The following is a 17,704-nucleotide window of genomic DNA, read 5'->3' as shown; positions in this document are numbered from 1 at the left end:
GTTTCAAACTATGTATCGTGAGTCAATTTTTTATGGGCTGCGGCGAGATCTTGAATGCGTAAATATCTTTTCACAATTTGCAAGAAGGTGATGTGGGCTTAAAATATTCATCAAACCACATATTAAAAATGCTTTTTTGTAAAATCATGTTAAAAAATAATTGTTTTTTTCTTCACAAAAATTTCCTTTTGGCTCATAAACCCTCTTTTGAAACGAACCTTTGCTCCTCGTCTCAGAAAAAATTCCATATGCCTTGGATGAAGTGGATCTCTGTGGTTAAAAGTTTGGATATCTCTGCTTTAGACTATTAAGAAAATATTGTAAAATTATTGTAGGATATCTCATATTGTATGGGCTTTACAGAAGTCTTCTATGGATAATAAATATAGAAATAAAGAGATTTACAGAGGTTTTTGTAAATTCGTACCCTTAAAATTAGTTATACTACTGCAGAAATTTATGTAAACAGAATGTCAAAGTAAATGAAATGAACCTCAGATAAAATGCTCCTTCTACATCTATAAAGTGAATGGTGTGAATAGGTATTTTCAACAAAGATAACGAAAGGGGAAATTAGCATAATTTACAGCAGATTCTCACAGAAAAGGTTTTCTCGAGTTTAGAGGTTTAGAATTGTTCCAGAAATTTCGGAATTTTTTTTATATATAAAAACAAAAACCACACAATTTTTAAAATCATTCCTGAGAAATAATCTCTCGAATACATCGTATAATTCAAAAAAAAAAAAATTCTGATTATTTCTGAAAAATATGAAGAAACTGAAGTGTTAAAACAAGCGCTTTAGTGCTAAACAGTAATAAAATAGAATGTAATGTAAAGTTTTGTATGAATGTAAAATTTTGGTTTAATTTTCATTGTCCCAAAAGATAAGATCAGTTTTTTTTTCTTTGGTACATTGAAGGCCTTTGTCTATCAAACTGTTTTTCATTTAACTAAATGTTTCAGTTACATTTATGTTAATACTAAAAACTAGGAAATATTAAAATCATCAGAATGATGTTGATGATGGTTTCATATGAGAACCAAATTTAACTCAAAATTAAAATTCAATGTCAAATTAAAAAAAAAGGTTTATTACTACTATTATGTTTACTGTTATTTATTTCTCCGTATTTGAAGCTCTTCATTGATTATGTTTGAGAAAACAAAATACCTTCCTTTCCATCTCCATTCTGTTTAAGAACGGAAATCATCGTTTAATAAAGTTTTTTATCTAAGACAATATTTTGATAAGATTTAATTTTGAAAAGCCATCTTTTCCTTAACAAAGCAATTCAATGAAAATTTAATTATGTGGTGTTTTTCTACCACGATAAATGGTACTATTGTAAAATATTTTGCATTCTTTTTTTAACTTTAAATATAACTCTTCCATTTAAATAATTTTTAAACATATTCTCATATATTCTTAATACTTATTGTCCTACAGATCTTAGATGCTTATGCAGTCAAAGAAAAATAATGGCCGTTTTATACATTTCCAAATAGTACTTCAAGTACATATAAAAAGGGAACGTCTAACAATTCTTCCAAAACCGAAAATAAATTTCATTGCTTATTACAGCAATCTCAAAGTCTTAAAAATAACATTTTAAATTCTTGTAAAAAATATTGACTAAATTCAGAATCTTTAGTCTCAATAAAATGATCATCAAATATAAGGTATTAAAATCAAACGAATGAGAAATTCAATGTTCTAAAAATAAATGAGAATCAAAATGTTAAATAGATATTCATGAAATTAATTGTTGTCTCTTAAATTATATCAATGCATTAAAAAATATTAGACAGACTTTAACCTACAAATTTGCAAATATATATATATATATATATATATATATATAAAAATGTGTTCGCACAAATAAAAATTAATATCTAAAAGTGAAAAGCAATGTTGATAATCAATATTCATTGTCAAATAAAGTGGGTTCGCGATATTTTTTAAAGAAAAGAAAATTTAAATCATGAATACGCTGAAAATGCAAAGAAAGACAGATGTTCGACTCTATCATTTATATTGGAATGCAAATAAAATTTTTCATCTCATCTGAAGGTACAAAACACTTTTTTTCGACACATTTCAAATGAAAAAGAGGAAACTGCAGAAAGTAATATAGAACTGCGGAAAAGTGAGTTAAAGTATGAATGAAAGAAATAAAAATCAGACCTCAAAAATGGATGCAATTTCATATCTTTCGCACGTCTTTTCTTTGTTTTCTTCCCCTGTTTTATAGCAACGTGGAAACATTGCCCCAATATTTTCAGGTTTTGAATGTGTCATAGCATTAAAATAATAATATGTGCTTGAAATATGTTCTTTTACTTTCAATATTTTCTTTCCTGACGGAAAAGTTGAAATTTTCGGAGTGTTATACGATTCCCCTTTTCTTTTCTTTTTTTTTTTTTGCTTTTTATTTTTTGCATTCAAACATCTTAGAGATGAAATTGAATAGCAACATTTTCGGAATCGCAAAAAGAAAAATTCGCTTTCCATTCACGCTTTTGCTGACAACAGCCACTATGGCGTGACTTTTTTTTCTTTGCTTTGATTTGTGTCCCTCAGTGACAAGATTTTCGTGTGTGGATGCTTCGTTTGATAAATAAACTATTTTCTACTTTAAGTCTTATCCCCTCCCCCTAAAAATCAATAGAACTGGAATCGTTTTTGAAGTTGGAGAAATAACTTTAAGAATTTCTGAGAATGTTTCTGTATCTGGATTTCATGGAATTTAGAATGACAAGAATGTTTTCATACATGTTATGAATATTTATTTTAAATGGAAAAATGATATAGGTAAAATTTTATACTCATATTAGCAACGGTGAAAAATATAGATCGGCAAAAACTTTCTCGTATTTCTAAGAATTTTCTATCGGATTAATTTTTATTTAGATAACAACAAAAACCAATATTATACAACGCTTTCAATATCTTTTTTGTATTTAAACGTCGGTTAAATTGTGGAGACATAGGCTTTGTCAGATTTAATTTAAAAAGTAAAATTAATTACATGTTTATGCAAAAAATTGACATTATTTTTTTCAGACCAAGAAATATATATTTTTCCAATATAATATAACCCAACATGTTGTGCTAACAGTTGACAAAAATATAACGTAAAGTAACTTTAATGATATTTGATGTATGTGGTAATACAGAAAAATCGACAATTTGTTTTTCAAATAACGAGAGTCAAATTTAATGCCACATGCTACACGTAAAAAACATCCTTAAAATTTATATTTATTTGCTTTCTTAAGTAATTCAAAAGTGTCAATAGTAAGAATGAATAAACATTCAAAATTAAATTTCGAAATTGTTTCTATACAGAATGACAGATTTTTGAATGTTTCTGGTTTGAAATTCATCAAGTTTTCTAAATTTTTAAATGCTTGAAACATGTTTGGACATAAATTAGAATTTAAATTGATAACTACACGAACATTTAAAAAAAACAAAAGAATCACAAAAATAATAATACAAATTGTCGGGAATTATTTAACATGCATGTAAGCGCGAAATTTTATTTTTGCGTTTTTCTAATGACCCACCATATAATTTTTTTTAAAACGCAACAGAGTTTTATTGTGCTAATTTTCAATCTGTCATTATATTTATAGACTTTTTCCAAAATTTTTAAAATCTTGTAACATTATTTTAAAAACTGTGAGAAAAAAAAAAGACTTCTTAAAACATATATATAATAGAGACAAATTGATTCATTCTTTATGGTAAATTATTCATATTTGCATTATTTTTCTTGGTGATTGGAGTTGCTCGAAGTATTCATTTTGATGTCATTTAAGAATTTTTTGCCTCTTCTTTCCGATTTGAATACTTGAAATTCTTACACTAGCAAAAAGGATGCAGACAACTATGAAAACAAGAGAATTTTACATAAAAATAAAATTATTTTAGATCAAATATGATTTTTAAATTTATAACTCTATTTTTTTACAAAAAACTAAATCATTTTTTGATGAATTCTTCAGTGGTACCTAGGACTTCTTTGATGCACAAATTTAGCTCCCTTTTCGTTCCGTTACATATAAGAATACAGTTGTTTCCGATTGAACGTCATAATGTAAATTAGCAAAGATATGGAATGACTCTTTGTTTTGAAATCCTAATTGCTCCATCTGAGTTTTACAACTTCGTAAACAATACGCCTTGACAGTAAGGGAATTAAAGCACGTAGCATTAAAAAAAGACAATGAAAAGAAATGGCACATAAAATGTGCTACGGGTGAAAAATATTTGAAATATTAGCTTCTCATGTAACCTTTTATTTAGCAAGTTTAATTAAACTTGTAGCATTGCATTATAAAACTTGTAGCATTGCATTGCAAAACTTGTAGCATTTATTAAAGTAGCATTGCTCGTTACTGAAAATGACGAGTAAAAATATGAATCATTATCATTACTACAAAGGTTACCTAAAATGTTCCATGACTCTCCATGTTTTATGAATTTACTTCGAATACAAAATCTTATTATTAAGTTATGATTTTTAATTTCTTCTCGGATTCTTATTGTCCTTAAACATTGAAACAAAATACATTTTCAAACGAGATACCCAACAGTGGCGGATTTCTGATTAGTTAGCTATCTACGGCCGCTGAGGACACAAAAAGGTCGATTAAAAACATTTTATTACCCAAGTTGCTATATAAAGAAATTCATAAAGAAAATATAAATTCTTTGAATTATAAATATTAAAAAATCTAAAAATGTTGTTAAGCGTAATTCGCCATATTCCAATTTATTTGATTGTAATTATGTAATTATTGCAATATTTATAAACAACAAATATCTACTTAAATATAGCTGCGTGCAAACATGGATTATGTGAAATAATGAATCATAATAAATAAATAAATAAAATGCACGTTTATACAAATTTTTTTAAATAAAAAAATAAGTTAAAAATTAAATAATAAGTTAAAATGTGTTGAAATGTTGAAGCTAAATACATCAGTTTATTAAAAAGAGGAGCCACAAAAGATGCTTTGCCTTGGGCTGAAAAATATCTAAATCCACCGCTGATCATCAACAAGGCATGGAATAAATTTTCATTAATAATTACACAATTATGTACTTTATTGATAGTACAGAAAATAAGTTCGAGGTATTGTAATTGTTGTGATTTATTGTTGTAATAATTGACTGGAAAATAATAATTTAAATTTTAACTGGTACTTAAGACTAGAATAGAAGTATGTACACATATTATAAAGTCATATATACCAGTTGTGGAATTTTTTTCTAATATCAACATTGAATTATTTAATCCCAGATCCTTACTAAAATACACATCATGACGTTATTGGTATCCAAAATATATAATAAATGCATTATCATAAAATAACACTAAGAAACATGTCATGTCACAAAATGAAAATTATTGAAAGATGTTTTTATTATTTGCATAACGTTTTCAGTTACGAGAACTCTGCATAATATAGATGTATTTCAAATTTAAAAGGTTAAATTCTGATTACTTTTCTGTTTGCACTTTTGAAAAATAAAATGTAACAATTTATGTGACTAAACATCAATATTTGGTCCCAAACATAACATTTGAGTGAAATAAATACGTCATAAAAAAGAAGTGCCACATTTGATATTCTTTGAATTATAAGTAATCACTGAAGATTTCCAATATTAAATACAGAAGATATGAATTTCTTGCACAATATCTCAAAGTTCTTTCAAACTATTTATAGTTCACATCAGAGAAAATAGAATACCTTGGAGGGATTTGATATGGGCATATCTTTTTACGCATCTCAACGATAAAAATTCGGAATGCTACGCATTGCGCAATTTCAAGCATTTTGCTTTTGATATCTAAAAATAAATTTACAATGTGATTTTTCTTGCGGCTTTCTCGGATTTCATTTGTAGGAGGGGAAAAAAAATAGAAAAGTAAATACCTAAAATTATTTTACTCTCACCATACGAATTTGAAATATTTGAAAGCGTATCTCAAGAAAATTCAAGATATAGCTTTTCTTTGCACGTATGATTTAATACTAGTTATACTTTAGAGACACGATTTTATTTTTTCCGCATTTTCTAAATAAATAAATATTATTTTTGTAGTAAAGACCACCCAGATACATAGAGAAAAGTAGTCATTAAATTCTTTTGATGCCTTATTACAAATTAAGCCTTCTAAAATTATTATGTATATGAAAAAAAATATTAGAATTAATTCTGTCTATCTTAAATACAGTATACCATATAAAAATTTGACTAGTTATAATAATTCAATTTTTTTTAAATTTTAAATTAGACATGCCACAGTAAAAATGCGAGAAAAAAAGCTTTTCGTCACTATACATAAAAAAAATACTTGGGGAAAAAATGAAAATATTATTCTTGATATGCAAATATTATTTTTGAAATAGAGTGTTAGGTTTTAATGGTCAAATGTACAAACATTTAAAAGATATTACTACTTCGTGAAAATTGTATTCAATTATATTTTATCTAATACGGTTAAAAGAGCCGACGATAATGATTTGCTGCTTATCTTTTTTGCTGGGGATTTACTCTTGTGTTTACGATTAAAGAATCGAACAAAATGTCTTTTGGTTCAAAAGACTTCTGTAGTTGTACTTCGTAATTTGCACACATGGCAATCAAAAATAAGTCAAATAGCAATATTGAAGAATGTCCGTAGAAACATTTGTTCAAAAAATCTTCTATCATCTATGAACATTCTAAATTCGTCTGGCTCATGCACCGATATCTCTTTAACTTTCAAAGTACTCAATATTTAAAAAAAAATTCTATATTAAAATTTCCAATTTAAAAAATTATCATATATATAAATATATATAATTTTAATAGCTTCGTGCACCCTAATCTGATTAATAACAGAAAAAATTTCAAAATATACTCACGATAAAACCGGAACATGTGAGAAACTAATACCTTCATCGCCAGATTTCATTTTTTTGAACGCCTGATGCATGCCTACAACACCCAGAGCACAAATAATCCATATCTTTTCCAAGATCACTAACTAATGAAGGTCACTAAGTCAAAGAATGACTAAAAAGAGAATTCGTAAGACCATCGGTATTCACTCATTTCTTTCTTTGTGTCCTCAGGTAAAAGGAAATTAATTCATTTCATGGTCTACTAGTGTTGTTTTACCGCACTTTTTACGTCAACTTTTGAATAACTTCACGTCTTTTCTGTTCACAGGATGAGTTCTTTGTTTCATTGCTAATTTGATGAAATTCATATTTGTCGTTCTTCCCAGACAGTTGCGTGAGCAATGAACGGAACCTTATACAACGACTGAAAACCGACTCATGCTTTCTTTTTTATTTTAATTTCTGTCTTTTTTTATTAAAAGAGCGGGAGAAAAGGGGGAACGAAAAACGAGCCACCAATTGGCGGAATGGCCTTCAAACCCTTTTTTATTATTATTTTGATTTGGAAGCACAAAGTTCACTTCCTGTTACTTTCTTTTCTTTGTCCTGTTGCGTTTCTCTTTTATGCTTTTTTTTTCTCTAGACAAACAGGTAACAGGTAGATAGGCCATGCCGGCCGGTCTATTATGAATGACTATCACTGAGAACCTGAACTGTATGAGGAGACTGGGAAAGGATAAAAAATAAAATTTTATTTCCTCTTAATGTAGCTATAGAGAGGGACTTTTTATTAGAAGCAGCTGGAGCTTTCGAGGAGACCTAATGACTAGATTCAAGAACGATACTCTGATGATAACGACTATTCAAAACACATTTAAGATATAAATGCAATATTTCAACAAAAATATAGGCCTTAGGAGAAAAGAAATATTATAAATTTGAATGACCCAATTCTTACTTAAGGTAGTTTTGATAATTTATTTTCAATAAAATTAGTTGCTTCTCTTTTTTCATTCCATTTCTTTAAAAACTTAACTAAAATTTTAAGCAATAAAGCGTTAAATGTGAAAAAGATTCGAAATTTGTTAATTGTTAAAGAAATTTGTTAAACTGTTTGTAGTATTTTGACTATATTAAACTTGTGAAATGAATAATACATTTTATTTTATTACAATGCTTCATGCATTTCTATAATGACGTGAAGTAGCACTAATTACACCGTCAGAGATTTCAGTACAGTTAATGTGCCATTAGAACAGGTGCGTATAAAAATATTAGTTTTAATATGTTACGTCCACTAAAACATACTGTGATGCAGTAATTCGCTAAACATATAAATAATGGCTAAATTTTCTAATTTAGGTTAATGGATTAAAAGCAATTTAAGAAGGTTGTATTTAAGCTAAACTTGTTTAGAATACATTTTTACTTAATATTCTGTTCATGTGTATAAATCATTTTGTGTACCAGAAATAATTAGAGGAAACATGATTTAAGCTTGATCATAAATGACTAAAATATCACTAGCAAATATTTTACAATAATTTGTACAGTACATATATAAAGCCTTTTAATTATGATAAGTCGTTTAAATTACTGATGGTTAAATGCTCTGGTTGAAGTCACAATGAAAGCATTACCTTTATTTTCAGGTGAAACACATGATGTCGATTCTTATAATGTTTGCATAATTTATTCTTTGGAAAAATATGTATCTCTTCAACCCAGTTCGTGTGTAGTGAATTAATTTTAAAACAACAATTTTATATTTCACTGGTCATCAATATGTTTGCCGCGATTTTTATTTCTTATGGTGAGTTAAATTTTTGATAAATTACATGATTCGAAAAAAATACTCTGAGTGATTCATATCACTGTTTTTAAATTTTTTCTAAGAAAATTCGTTTTAAGATTAGACTTTGAATGGAATTGAAGTATCAAAATTTCGAAATGCTTGCGAATTTTCACAAACAGTTATAAGCGTAGCAAAATAGGTTTTCTTTAATCATAGATAAATACATTTTATTTTTTATTACTGAACCAAAATTCATACATCATAATTTATCAGTCACTTCTTTCAGGTCAAATACAGAAATATTTTATAAAAATATTAATGAGACCTATATATTTTTCCATTAGAAAATCAACAGAGCTCAAAAATGTCCAGGCTGATTGGAGCGTTACATTTAGTTCTCGTTCATTTATTAAATACCTGATATTCGTAAAAAGAATGAGAGAAAGATGCGCTATGCTTCGTTGAAAGATCGATTTCTCAAGTACCGTGATTATGTCTGTAGGAGTGCGAACAAATCTAGCGGAAAAGACAAAAATGAGGATGGTGGGCAACTTCAACGATTTTCGATGAAGAAATGGTTTCTTCAACTCTCAATTTGTCTTTGCAATTATCTTTTGAGAGATTAGTATTACCCGATTGAAGCATATGTTGGTAGGCAATTTCTTTTTCGTGCGGATTATGTAATTTTGTAGGTTTCAATATAAGAAATATAGATTTCTCGTTGAATTAATCATTTGTTCTCACCTGAAATTAGGAATTGATTTTTTGGTATTGATTTGTCTCTTTGCGAATAAGATATCGAAACCAAATTAGATTCTTCTCGGAAAAATAATCTAGCATATATTTCTTTATTTAATATTCAGAACTATGTAGACTAAAAAAATTTGATATAATTTATTAAAAATTTTTTGTTGTGGTACATATAAAAAATACTTAGGGAAAGATTCGACTCATAATTAGAAATGAATTTCACTCTATCGTTGAAATACCCTTTTTTTATAAGTTGAATTCATAATGGATTGGTAAGTGGGATTTGTAACTTTTCCGGACGATTTCCTTTTCCAAAAAGTGATGCCAATCTTAATAAGTTGATTCTAAAATAAATATTTTACTATAAGAAGTTAATTAGGCAGTAAATGCATACTTCATTAAGAATTAAAACTTCTATATGTTAATGATTTTAAATTAACCTAAATAATGTTTTTTTTTTTTTTTTGCTAGTGTGATTTTATTCAGCTAATGAAACTTATCTAGTAGCTTTTTTATTTTTTTTATCTTATACTTAATTAAATACTCAGGTTTATTATGCGGCATTTATTTGTTACTTGCTTAAAACTGAATGATTATATTCAACTGAAATGCCTTTGTAGCAATATTCTTCTTTTTAATGCGAAAATACGAAAAACTGCTGTGTTTTTCCATGTAGGCAAACTGGTAGTGCTGGCAGATTAATCAAGAATGAATGTCATTTTTTTTAAAAAAAATTATAGTTAAAATGTCTGTAAAAAATGTAACAACAAACTTGACTTTTTAAATTATGAAAGAAAATATATATCACTTACTTTGATTGATATTATAACTTATAGAATAACATATTTATATAGAGAAAGAATTAATTTTGACAGAATAAATGAAATAAATTTCACTAAAACGTGAGTAACTAGAAATGCTCGATTCCATTTAATTTTAATATTAAAAATAATTTAAAAATATTTAAATATTGAGACTGTGAACACAAATCAAGTTATAATGAGAGCTAGAACTAAATTCTTGATTAGATGAAAGATTTACAAACATTATTTTGAGTTTCTCTGATATTGTTATAGAAATAAAAGCATTAAATTTTTGTATAAATGTGTGTTTTTAAAATGGTGTAATTCCACATATTTCAAAAATTGTAAAAAGCAAAGTGTGGTTTCAAAATTCACTATAATACAATTCTGTCATAAATAAAACATAAAATTGATTAGATGTGATGAAGATATTACGATAATTCTTTTTCTATTGAAACTTCTTGAACTATTGAACTTTCTACACAGACTTTAAACACAAAATTATTCAAAAGTTTTCTTCTCAGAAGATTTAAAGCTTCTTTTTCAATTTCTAAAACCTTTCGTTACAATCAGTAATAACTACTGAATTAAATGAAAATGGCATTTCTTTGGCATAGTTTCTCTTAATAATATTTATTTAAGGATAACTATTTTTTTTTTTTTTTTCGTTTTCGTATGACTTCCATGCATGATATCAGCATTGCTCCATTTCAAGATATTTAGATAGGGATGATTGCTGTTTTTCTAGTTTCACATGGGCTAAGTATTGTTTAGGTTCACGTTATTGAGCTGGAAAAGGCTAATTTTTACTTTCTCGTGTGCGAAATATGCAACAAAAAGAATTACAATCTTAAAAAAAAAATATCCAAATTTGAGATTTTGACGATGTTCTATGTTTCAGACTGAATGTTTTGAGCCCGAAAAATATTTATTTTGAATTATATCTGCCTGTCTATGAACACGATCCCTCAAAATCGATTTGAGCTAGATAAATTAAATTTATATTGTCTAGAAATAAAGAGATTCTAGAAATAATTGTAGATTTCTATCGAATTTTAAATGAAGTCTGTCTGATATATTGCCAGATAAAAGAACACGATATTACAAAACTTAAAGAATCGGAAGAAAAAGAATTTGATGCGCATATTTAGCATCTGAAGTGTATATTCTTATCAAATTTAAACCAAATACTTCAAGGCGTTGACTGTCTGTCCGTCTATAATTTCGCATGCATGTAAACACGATAACTTAAAAACAGAATGATTTAAATTCATGAAACTTGATATGTGATCTTGTTATTGAAATTTAGTTCCGTGTCAAAGTTTAGTTTCAATTGTACGATAAAAAAGCATAGAAATGCGTTTTCGGGATTTTTTCCACTATACTACGAAGCACAAAACGTTCATGCGCGAGATTCTGAAAATAATAATAATAAAAATTCTAATAGGGCTTTGACGTTCATGACCTTGATCAAACTCCACAACTTTTAAGCGGGGAAAGGAGATAGCATTTTTAAAGGAATATTCGGGAACGCCTCAGACAGACCACTCTTTTCCGAAATGTTCACATAATCGCCATTTACTAGAAACATTGTAGAAAAACAGCATCGGGTCATTATGGAAGATAGCTCAGCCTCAGATGTAAAATAAATAAACAAAACCGTGACGGTTGTCTTTGATTTACTTGGATTTTGGCCAATCCGAGAAAAAATATTACAAATCCATATAATGGAGGAAAAAAGATTTATTTATTATTCTTTTGCTTTACTGCTTGATTACAATACTATTATTTAACCAGAATTCATACTACACCTTTCACATAAGTAAAATTTATTTGAACAGTGTTAATACATTCCATTATAATTATTTCCGTTCAAGTAATTTGAAATGCAGTGCACTTAATATTAGATTTCTTTTAGTCAAAATAACCTCTTAATGTAATTGGCAAGACTATAAAATAATGTCAGAAAATTCTCAATTTTCTCTTTTTCTATTATAATGAAAGTAATCTAAAATACAAAGGATTGAATTTTAGGTTTTAATTGTTCTTCGAAATTCCTCTTAATTTAAAAGAAAATAATTTTTGGCGATTTAACCGATCAAAATTTTCAGATCTGATGTGCAAATAATAAATGCTCTGTAAATAGAATTTCAAATATTAGCTATTAATAAAAATGAAGTGTTTGAATATGACAAACGATTCAAACAATTTTTGTTGCAGTAAGACGATTCGAGACAATGTAAATAAATGTTATTTTAACTAAAGCATACGTGTTTTATCTTTAAAATCTCAATGTTTAGCTTCTTTGTCATCTAGAAATACAAACAATTCGAAACGATAGACAACACAGAAGCCGGATTCGTATACAATTTATGGCAATAAAATATATCTTTGAAAATAAGAATTAAAAACAATGATATTTGATACTTTGTAAAATATCTATACATATTATTAGGCATTTTATCTTTAAATGTTTCACTATTTACGAGGAAGAAATTTGAGAGTTTTATATTTTGACTCTCCTGAAGCAATGTTTCAGTATTTCTGCTTTATAGGGCTATTTAATCGAAGTATAAAGCATTATTATTTTCTGAAATATGAAATTAGGTGATGTTAGCTCTTTAGATCTGGAGATTTGAAGCGAGTAATAATTTTCTCCAATGAACATGAAATAAATAAAGTGAAAGCAATAAGAAGAAATGTAATTATGATGTTGAATTAATTTGAACATTTGAGTCTTAAATGATTTTAAATGATTTAATGTACAAAAAAAAATGTAACACAAAGAAGAATCTTTTCATCTATGGTTAATATATATCTCTATTTCTATTTAAGTCATGATCCAAAATTACGAGAACCGTCCCCAAATAGACCTCGTATTGCACTAAGACAAGACATTAATATAATTACTTTAAGGGAATTCGTTGCTTAGTGAATCTTGACGTTAATATATTTGAAGGGAACCTGCTACAATCATTTTTATTTTTAACTTAGCAATATCTGTGTACTAGTTGTTTATTTGGCGGCAGATTCGGTGGATTCCGAATTCGAGACAAGATTCCAATGAAGACAAGCTGTGAATGTGTAATTAATTCGAGTAAATTCTCCTTCCCTGGTCATAAATTTGAAAATTGAAAAGGGAAGTAGCTCAGTTGTCTTCGTCATGAGACCACTCTTCGAAATGACTTCCAATTTCTGTCCCAAAATAAATAATAAGTGCTAATAATTTCGTTAGAATAAAAATTCATTAAATCAGTGGAGTGGTCTCCCCCAAACTTCCTCACAAATTCTCTAATCAATGTGCTGGGATGCGGTTAATGCACAAGTACCAGAAAACCGAATGTTCATTTTGTACACCTTTTTCCCGACCGAATGAAATCAAAATTTGGCACTGAGCTACAATTGTAGTCGCAAAATCGTATACCAATTGAAAAATATTTAAGTTATTGCGTTCTTGAATGATCGCGTTTTCAGGCTTGTGAAATTACAAATGGAACAAATAGAATGACGGCCACTCCTTGACGAATCTGGTGCCAAATTTGATACATATCTACACTTTAGATGATAAATCTGTGGAATAAATTTTATTCAACTATCTTTCTTCATTTTGTTGTTAAATTATATTTGCACAGGTAGACTTCAACTGAATGTATTTCGTTTAAAATTTGATTGAAATTTTAAAATGTTTGTAAATATGAAATACAGATTTCATGCATCTAGCTCGAAGCGTTTTAAAGTTGACGTGTTCAGAGACATAATTCCAAAAATGTATTTTTCGAACGCCGAGAAGTCTGAAACATGGAGATTCGTCAGTATCTCGAGTTAGAATTGTTTAACGATTACAACTCTCTTTTGTCCTTCGTATACGAAAAAGTAAAAATTGGCATTCTTTTTTTAAATCTATATGTTACAAGTTTCAGTAAAGAATTTTTTTGTTAACATATTGAAATGTAATTTGCCAAATCTTTTTGCTTTTATTCAGGAGCCAATTTATCGTAGCATATTAGGTCACATACTCTATTATTATAAACGTAAAATATAAAATGAAATCTAGTTTTAGATTTACTTTTCCAGTTTTCCAAAGTATGAAGCATAAATGTTCTAGATAAACTCGTAATTCATTTTTGTAACTTTTTTACTTGACTTCTTTGAGCTCCATTATTCTGCTTTCTCTTTACAACTTAAACTGCCAGAGAAGCCATCACAATTAGAATGCTATAATAATTGCATAATAATGCTAATACACTCGTGGTTTATCTTACCTATTAAAGCTTAACTCAGAGTTTGAGAACAGCTTCAGCACCTATTACTGTACAAGTACTAGTCTAATCAGGATGGAAAATACGTAATTCACCTGGATATAACTATGTAGCTCTATATTATGAATAGTTCATGGCAACATGATCAAATGCTATGCAGAATGCATGCGATCATTGAGATCTTTGAATAGGCAATTCACGTACTTCAGGTCGTTGAGGTTACTAGCAATCGTTAATATTTGGATTTAAGCCATGGCAGCTTGTAACTCGTGCTAAGTTATTCTTGGACGCTAACTCGCCATTTATTTGTTTTTTCTTGTAATACTAAAGGCATTTGGCGAGGTTTGAAGGAAAACTATTGTGTGTAAGAAAGCAATTAAAGAGAGACATTAAATGGTGATTTTGATGCAAATTTTTTACTTTTTTCTATGTTTTAACTGATATGTTAGTGGAACTTCCTTCATTGGTATATTTAATTATTAATTTTTAATATATTTGTGTCTCTGATCATGACATTTAGATTCTTTTCGGTTAGCGGAATCTAAATAAATAAAAGGCTGCGATCTTGGCGGTATAATTTTAAGAATTTATATAAGCTTGTTGATTTTCTTGTTTTAATATTTTTTTTCTGTAAAACGCTTTCCTTTTTGTGATTTTGAAAATGTCGAAAACTTTAATCATTATTAATCAGATATATTGAAAGTAATATTAAGTGCAATAACATTACTTTATTTCTGTAGAAACAAGTCCTAAAGCATTGCATTGTTAACAAAACAATTCAATCTTATTCACATACGGCACAAAAAGAGAGAAACGATATTCACCAAGTTTCTTAAATTTACTCTGTGAGTTTTTCTCTGCTCTAAATAAGGAATTTATTAAGATATTGATCGTTTTATTCTGTTATTATTATTTCATATCCTGCCCAAATCTTTAAATGTTTTTAGAATGATAATTCATTAAATGAGTATATGCATAATATGATGCTTAAGATAATTCAAGAAATTCTAAAATTCCTTTTACGCTTTTAAATGAATAATTTCATCAAGAAATGGCTGGTTTTATTTTGCATTTGTTACCTTATATTTTTAAAAATCTTAAACATTTGCGAAATGATTATTCTTTAAATGAGAATTATCTTTATGCTTAAGCGTAAAAAATTATGAGAGTAAATGTTAGATACCCTTCAATAGAATAAATTAAAGAAGATATTAGAAGAATGAAACGAAAGCCACTTAAATATTCATTCTGTTATTTTTTATGTACATATTTAGTTTCAGTAATATTTAACAGCCAAATTCATTTCACTTTTCACTATAAAAATTAAAAGGTGTTTTTGTCCTGATTTCTCAACACTTCATTAAATATCTTTTAGATTTTTTAATCATTGACTTTAAACTGATATGACTTGATATAACTAACTAACGGCTGGAAGGAAGTTCATTTCTAATCAAGCAAAGTGCAAAAATGCATTCTTGAATAAAAAAATAGACTTTCACTTGAATAAAAAACAAATACAATTTTGTTCTGCCTTTTAACAGAAAAAAAAAAAAATAGCGACTACATCGCAGGAAAAGTAAAATACAGAAATTACTTTTTTGTATATTTAGAGTTTGGAAGCAAACTTTAAAAAAATATTTTTATTATTTGATTTTTGAGGAGAAAATTTGCTGTGCGATATTTATGAGCTTCCGTTTAAATTTTTTACCTTTTTCTCCATGCGTCATGAGTTCAATGCATCCGGTATTTTTTTCTTGCATATAAAGTTTTTTTTATAAATCATTTTCCTCCCGAGAATTGCTGGAGCACTTCTGAAACTTTATTTCACAAGCCAACGTTGAATGTAAATACTCAATTTTTGAACAATAAGATTTACACTGTGTTACAGCTGGTATATTTTATTCACATATTTGTGTAGTTTTTATTCACGAGGAGAAGTAATCATAATTTTAATTAGTGAAAGATCTAATTGGTAGTGGGATAGAAAATATAATTTCAATCATAGCGTCTAATTAAGTATTCCCAGTTATGATCCTGGCGCATTTAAAAGTAACTGAAATAATTTGCTAGAATATAGCTTTAAACATAATTTTTCATTTAATATTTCGTGCAATGAAATTCTGTATTTAAAGGGAATAGTAGTTTAAAGTATTGAGTTCTTCCTAAAGCTGTTGAATGCATAGAAATATGTTATTCAATGGTTAAATAGTTGCTTGTAACTCTTCAATTATTATTGACTATAATTATAAAACGTACTTCATATAAGAGCTTTATCCATAAATTCGAAATCAGAATTCCATCTGCTCTCCTTATTCTTAAGAGACTTAATCTCTCAGACGTACTCAGAATGTAATTCAGAAAGAAGAAGTAAGGAATGTAATTAAGAAGGAAGAAATAAGGGATAGAATACTTTCTATGGTACAAAAGAATGTCTAAGATTATGTTGGCTGCTGTAGACAGTTATGGCAGGAAAATAAACCAAGAGAAAGCAAACATCTCTTGAATCTACCAAAAAGAAAACCCTCAAACTCTAATCATAATTAATAAAGCAACATTTAGTAGCAAGTAATTCACAACCTTTAAATTATGCCTTTTTAGTATTCGGAAGAATGTAAAGCAAAATATAAGCAATAAAATAAATTTAAGTCTTCAAACTTTAACATATTCTCCCTCATATCTTTATAATGATTTCCTTCGAAATAAAAATACTGGGAATTTTTTCTAACAAAGATATCTGAATTATTCAGACTGAAAATTAGAAATGCAAATATGAGCATTTTAAATTCAAGAGTTTAAAATTTCATATTAGATTGATTTTTGACAAGTTTAAAGGAGTGATAAATTTCGAAGTGTTTGCCTCTTGCATTTCCCCATATTTGTAACACGAAATATTTTATTGAAGTTAAATACAAAATGTAAAAGTAATTTATGCAACACACATATGGAAATATTACTCTATTCAAAGCTTTTATTGCTTATGAGCTGGAACAATTTACAGTGGTTTCGAAATTAATATTAAAGAGGCATTTTTTATGATCAGCTCATTGTAATCGTACAGTAGGATGGTGTCATAATTATTTATAATAAATCTTTTACTTAATGGATTAAGAATTATTTACTGAAATCATTTAAGAATTCAAACGGAAAATAAAAAAAATACTCAATTATTATATACATTTATTTTT

At 27.6% G+C, this 17,704-nt stretch overlaps 1 protein-coding gene across 3 annotated transcripts in view; it reads right to left on the bottom strand.

Annotated features, from left to right (window-relative positions):
- LOC129960170 (carbohydrate sulfotransferase 1-like) overlaps window positions 1-17,704 on the bottom strand; it is a 174,997-nt gene that overhangs the window by 43,062 nt on the left and 114,231 nt on the right. Inside the window, exon 1 of one of the 3 annotated variants that reach the window (XM_056073372.1) lies at window positions 6,934-7,513. The exons of the other annotated variants lie outside the window; for them this stretch is intronic. Within the exon in view, the coding sequence (XP_055929347.1) occupies window positions 6,934-7,004 (71 nt within the window). The 5' untranslated portion in view covers window positions 7,005-7,513. Of the gene's footprint in view, window positions 1-6,933; window positions 7,514-17,704 lie in introns of those variants that run through there. 3 annotated transcript variants of the gene reach the window in all.

Source organism: Argiope bruennichi, chromosome X2 (genome assembly GCF_947563725.1).
Source record: "Argiope bruennichi chromosome X2, qqArgBrue1.1, whole genome shotgun sequence".
NCBI classification, from domain to species: Eukaryota; Metazoa; Arthropoda; class Arachnida; order Araneae; family Araneidae; genus Argiope; species Argiope bruennichi.
The sequence above is the reverse complement of the archived record's forward strand: the minus strand, read 5'-3'. Positions and strand labels throughout refer to the sequence as shown.